Consider the following 7,078-nt stretch of genomic DNA (forward strand, 5'->3'; position numbering starts at 1 on the left):
CAATTATGCTTCATGACTCCTGCCGCCAAAAAATCTTATTGCTTACCGACTATGAAAACCATTACACCATCATTTGTATCACCTACCTTTAGTATAACTGAAAATTATTAAATATCACACATTACGTCACGATGAAAAATAATGGCTTACGATTTCTCACGGTGTGTTTAAAATGAAAGAAATAATATGTGACTAATAAAAGTATTTAAATAAAACTTGGATTTAAACGGAACCCCTGACGATAATTCAAGAAACTCTACTTGGGAATCGCTGAATAAATTGCATGCCTTATACAAACGCTTTACAATTCTATCGTAATAGTTATGAAGTATTTAAGGATGAATAAAATGAAGTTCTTAATCGATGATGATATCACATATAATAACATAAGGTTATATATGAAACAAGCTAATATTTTGTGTGTGTGTGTATGTTTAAGTATATATATATATTATATATATATACTGTATATATATATATATATATATGTGTGTGTGTTTGTGTATGTATATATAAATATATATATATATATATATATATAAATATATATATATATATATATATACATATATATATATATATATATATACATATATATATATATATATATATCTATATATATATATATATATATATAAATATATATATATATATATATATATACTTGTGTGTATATATATATTATATATATACATATATATATATATATATATATAAATCACAGGGAAACGGGATGCTCAGATCCAATAGAACATCAGGGAAAATTAAATTATGAAATATGGAATTAAATAAAGAGTAGTTTTGTGATACGCCTTCAGAGAACTGATTTATTGAACAGGGCTTCTTACATTTTGTATGGTACAGTTAATGCACAAACTTATATAAAGAATTTAAAAAAAACAATGAAACAATCTCAAACCAGCTACCTGCGCAGGTTATCAGATGTTTCCTGGGAGGAGTTCAAACAATCCTTAGCCAAGTGCTATAAAGAGTAATTTCTGATTTCTGGTAAATTTGTTTAGGCATCCAGTGCAATATCGTACACAAATATTTATACGAGTACTTGGTTATTTGTATAGGTTGGTTTTTAATACCCAAACACGATTTTTATTTGTACCAGTGGACATACTTTCCTTTCCATATAATCATGTCTGTGTGTAACATCTTTTTTTTTATGCTCATGAGCATTTCTAAGCATTATCTAGTTTAACACACCAAAAACATGTAAGTAATTTCAAAGGAAACGTTTTAGTTAAGTACTTTTTTCTTCATAGAAAATCTCAAACATTGATTTTACTTTTTTGTTTTTATACTTTGAAAACAAAATAGTTTAATAGAGAGATTTAAATAATAAAAGATGATATGAACATGATTCATATAGGTGTTAAATACACTTACCGTATATCCCTGTTGACTAAGGTCTCATAATCGTTTAGGCAAATAATAAGGACGTTTTAAGTGGTTTCAGTATTTCAGAAAAAAACTTCACTCTTATTTATCAATGAAAGCTGAAACTGATCCTCTCTCTCTCTCTCTCTCTCTCTCTCTCTCTCTCTCACATTTTTATCATGTTTCAAATTTTTGGATTAAATTGCCTTGAATGCTTCAGATAAAAAATCGTTAGAATGTAATCCTTAGCTCGCATCCACATTTTACATCTAGAAACCGCAAGAAAAAAAAAATCACTGGGAACAGACATTGAGCTTTTGAGTAAAATATGTATAAAATATAAACTACCAACTCAAATATGACTCATATGTGTTCAGCATAAAAGACTTCCAGAAATATTTAAAAGCGTGTAGGATTGAAGCCTATAACTAACATTTTGTGAAAGGGAAAAGTGATTAGGTAACTTGAATATTAGATTCACTTTATAGAGTAAAACTACCATTGTGGTTATAATAGGATAAAGCATGTATATATATATATATATATATGTATGTATATATACTCTATATATACTGTATATTATATATATATATATACATTTATATATATATATATATATATTGTATATATATATATATATATATTTATATATATATATATATATATACTGTATATATATATATATATATACATATATATATACTGTATATATATATATATACATATATATATATATATACTGTATATATATATATATATATTTATATTTATTATATATATATATATATATATTTATTATATAATATATATATATACACATAGATATAGATAGATATATACACTCATATATATATATATATATACTGTATATATATATATATATATAATTTATATATATATATATATACTGTATATATATATATATATATACATATATATATATATATATATTTATATATAAATATATATATATATATAGATATATATATATATATATATATGTATATATATATATATATATATTTATATATATATATATATATATATATTATACATTTATATAATATATACATATATATGTATATATATATATATATATATGTATGTATGTATATAGGAGTAGAATAAAAAATTGCATAAAATTTTCCTGTAGCACTGTCATCTAACACTGGCATTTGGAATAATTTTTCTTCAGGAACGTTTTCATCTGCAGGGATGTGCTCTTCTACTGAAGATTCTTCGTCCATAGAATCTGTATCATCTGTGTCCTCTAGTTCCATCACTGGTTGTTGGTCATCCTCCTCTTCCGAGTCACTGTCTGAGGATATTTTGCACTTTCTCTTAGACTTAGATTTGCTTTTATTTTCTAACTGTTTTGTGATTTCTACTCCTGTTATGATTTGAGCTTTCATATTTATGCGACGACTTGTGGGCTTGGATGTATTCGGTGTCTTCCATCTTGCCTGCATAACAGTCCCTAATGTTGTTTCCTCATTGGATTCTTGTAGAATCACACTGTAGCGCATATTATGAGGGGCTCGTCGTTGAATTTCCTTATAAAGCACATCAATTGGTAAAGAATGTAGAATTCTGTTCAGCTCAGAGTCGAGTATTTCGAAAGGAATGGATCATTCTTATAACTTTTATTAAAGTTCGATGTTGATGCTTCTGACTGAGGTGTTGAAGCTCTTGTAGCAGGAGTAGTTGGTCTTGTGGTGGGGGTAGTTGACGGACAAACTGGAGAAGGTATAAGCGTGTGCAAGGATTCTGTAAAATCTCTAGAGAAACAAGTTGAAAGTAGCAGTAACTGGTTTTCATTTTGCTCTGAGAAATCCTTATGCATGGGGTCAAATGGGTTTTCTATGTGCTCTGCTGTATCCTCATGCAAGGAGTCCAAAAGTGGTTCTCCATTGCCATCCTTTGCTGATCCCATTGTTAGCCATTTTTCATAAGTTTTAAGTTTTAGGGGATTCAGCCTATTTTTTTTTTTATTCATCCATGTTGCAGGGATAAATACCTGTACTCTCGAATCCCTTCTTTATATTCTGTGGGGAGAGTCTTTTCTCCCAAACTGAGCATAGCATATTTACAAATCACATTTTCTCAGTGGTTCTCGTGCTCCTGTTTTATTGACATGATCATTCAAAGCATATTGATAGTAATTCTTCAATGGGGCAAAACAGGTAACATCAAGTGGTTGAAGAACATCAGTACAGTGAGCAGGAAGTTTTAATATAGATATGTTTTCTCTCTTCGCCAATTCAAAAGTTGCTATTGAGGTATGACTAATATGGCCATCGAGAATTAACAGTAAAGGACGCCTGTCTTTTGTTTCGTCTACGAAATACTTGAAAATTTCCTCGAAGATTGGTGTTGTCATCCAACCATTTTCGGAAACAGCATATTGTGTTCCAGGAATGTCTTGTGTACTTTTCCAGGTACTTTGCATGTGCTTTCCTCTAAATACCACTACAGAGGAAGAGTAGTACCATCTGCACAATACATACAAAGAACAGTGGTATTTTCCCGACTTGCTCCATAGACAACATGTATGGTTTTCTTCCCCACTGAACCTATGGTCTTGCATTTTGATGGGTCATGATTTCAAATACATTCTGGTCTATTACTTATACCAAGACGTTCTTGTGCTCTCTGAAGCAAGTTTTAATATCCATAAATCACAAAAGGGTCAGCAGGTACGTTTTTTCAAGCTAACTGCATTGTTCCACCCTTTTTTTAGACGAAGATTATGTCTACTGAGAATGAAGCAGCCCACTCGTAACCAGGACGACCACCCACGAAAGGGGTTGGAATCTCATTGGCGACTACGTGATCGTGAACAATACCCATAAATTCTGTCATGGTTGGTCCAAAACCCATCTCCTCCATCTCCAGAAGTGCACTCTTCAGCTTGTCCTCTAGCTCAGGTGAGAGGGCTGTCTTCCAGCCCGAAAAGAGAGTGCAAAATAATATATACTACTTTCAATTTGAGAGGAATTCTTTTCAGTTTGGTTCATTGAAATGTGAGCGATAGATGGGCTTGATCATACAATTTATTCTATGTGTTCTTTGATTTGCTCCAGCCAAAGAAGTTGAGAAACACATCATTTAGTTGGGGATGATAAAAGCTGAACAGTTGCTTACCCTTTTATTGGTGTGTCCTCTCCGATAGTTAATGCTCCATGCTATATTTCTTCTAATGCTTTCCTCACAGTTTCTTCATTCCAGGGTTTGATTTTCTTTTTGTAGTCACGAGGCATTTTTCAAGAGCTCAGGTTGCACCAGCTAACTCTATGGCAATAACCTTAATACTGAACCTCACACTTGGAGTTTCTTTACCATCAGACCTTACAATATACCAACCTGTTAAGACAAATTCAAACTTGTTCAAGCAGTGGTAGCTCACGCACACAGGCAACAATTCAGAGGAAACAAGCTAAACTACTAGTACTTGTTTGGTTATAATAAGAACATGGGGTGAGAAAAAACACCACATGGGGTAACAAAAAACACCACATGGGGTAACAAAAAATACCACATGGGGTAACAAAAAATACCACATGGGGTAACAAAAAACACCACATGGGGTGAAAAAAAATATCATGATCAGTTTTTTCTCACCCAACTATTTGGAAATTTGGTGGGGTAAAAAAAAATCAGCCCTTATGACACTAATCAGTAGAGTCTGGTGATCTGGGACAATTAGACCGCCACTACAACTCTATTGGGACTACAGCCAATGTTTCACAGATCTCCGAAACCCATCTGGGGTAAGTAAAAACAGAAGTTGTGAAAGTCAATAAAAAGATTTAGATACCCATTTTTCAATAACTTTACACTGATGGCGTTGCATGTTCTAAACATAAAAATTAAGGAAATCTGTAAGAGGGACACATAGTTATTGAGTTTATCTTCATGTTTATAGCATTGAATGATAATTTTTTTCTGAGAGGGGGAGGGCTATGTTTTTTCTTACCCCAAAAGACCCCATGTTTTTTTCCCCAATTGACTATATATATATATATATATATATGTATATATATATATATATATATTTATGTATATATATATATATATTATATGTATATTATATATATATATATATACATAAATATATATATATACATATATATATATATATATATATTTATATATATATGTATATATATAATATATATATATATATATATATACATAAATATATATATATATATATATATGTTTATATATATATGCATATATATATATATATATATATACATATATATATATATATATATATAATATATATTACGGCTGTCAGGCTACATGACATATCAAGTTCTAAACTCACCTTTTTTTTTATTTGAAGGTAGTACAACTTCCTGCTGGCAATATATAAAAACACTGTATGTGCAAAGATCTTTTAAGTACACTCAACACAAAACTGGATAATTATTATCAATATCTATTCAAACAACCTTTTAATTCAATTTTTAAACAGGGATACGACAGAGTTTTGAAATAAACACTGGTGATCAAAATAATACACTCTTTACAAAATTAAATATTACACCAACATTTCATCCGTATACTCAATAAAAATATTTATCACACAACCCTCTAATCGCATATAGTAATTCATAAACATATGAGTTTTTAGATCGCGTGAAGTAATTGAAGGTAAGCCAAATAAATATTCTTCACGTTTTTACACAAATCTCCCTAGGCCAGTTACAAAATTTTATAAAAAACAATAGATTATAAATTTCTTGCAAAGTTTTAGTAACATATTTACACAATACACACGAAATACGTTGGGCACAAAGTTAATCACTTTGGTAAGGACATACATGAGGCATTTGAGTGAGGAATGCCCCGCGCTTCCCTAAGGGCACACATATATTGACTTAGTTATTCTAGATACTTCTAAATAGATTATTCTCGTGGCTTAGGGTCTGGTACCTAGTGATGGTAAAGTTAGCACCCATAAAAACTTTCAGGGGAACGAACCTTGCTTTCAAGGCAACTCTCTCTCAACAGCTCCATCCACTCCCGTTCTAAAACATTGAAAAAAAAGATATATTCTAACATTGGGGTTTTTGAAAACCTTCTAAAACACGTGGCAAATATAAGAATTGCGTATTTTCTCACATATATGACGCAATACCTCATAAAAAATAATATATATATATATATATATATATAAGCCACTGTGCATACCTCGTATAGTTCTTACTGCACACTTAATCGTGGTTACGTAAGACTTTGTAGCAAAATAAAAGGATAATTCTTAGAAATAGCATAAATTTACATATATTGACTTGAATCAAGAACACAATGAAATAAGTGCCGAAAGTCTTACGTAATTTACTTGTAATACTTAAAACTACAAGAGACGAGCTCACCTTATGAGCTGGATATTCACCTGTTGAATACAAAAATTGGATACATAAATAAAATACATGAATAAATTATTTACTCTGCTTTCAAGGCAACTCTCTCTCAACAGCTCCATCCACTCCCGTTCTAAAACATTGAAAAAAAAGATATATTCTAACATTGGGGTTTTGAAAACCTTCTAAAACACGTGGCAAATATAAGAATTGCGTATTTTCTCACATATATGACGCAATACCTCATAAAAAATAATATATATATATATATATATATATAAGCCACTGTGCATACCTCGTATAGTTCTTACTGC

The 7,078-nt window shown here is 30.2% G+C and overlaps 1 protein-coding gene across 1 annotated transcript in view; it reads right to left on the minus strand.

Moving 5' to 3' along the window:
* LOC137656258 (chromo domain-containing protein cec-1-like) overlaps window positions 1-2,915 on the minus strand; it is a 22,369-nt gene extending 19,454 nt beyond the window's left edge. The window contains exon 1 of the mRNA XM_068390428.1: window positions 2,546-2,915. Coding sequence (XP_068246529.1) covers window positions 2,546-2,915 — 370 coding nt within the window. The remainder of the gene's footprint in view (window positions 1-2,545) is intronic.
* Between the last annotated feature and the right edge of the window lie 4,163 nt (window positions 2,916-7,078).

The sequence above is a fragment of the Palaemon carinicauda genome, chromosome 17 (genome assembly GCF_036898095.1).
Source record: "Palaemon carinicauda isolate YSFRI2023 chromosome 17, ASM3689809v2, whole genome shotgun sequence".
NCBI lineage: Eukaryota > Metazoa > Arthropoda > Malacostraca > Decapoda > Palaemonidae > Palaemon > Palaemon carinicauda.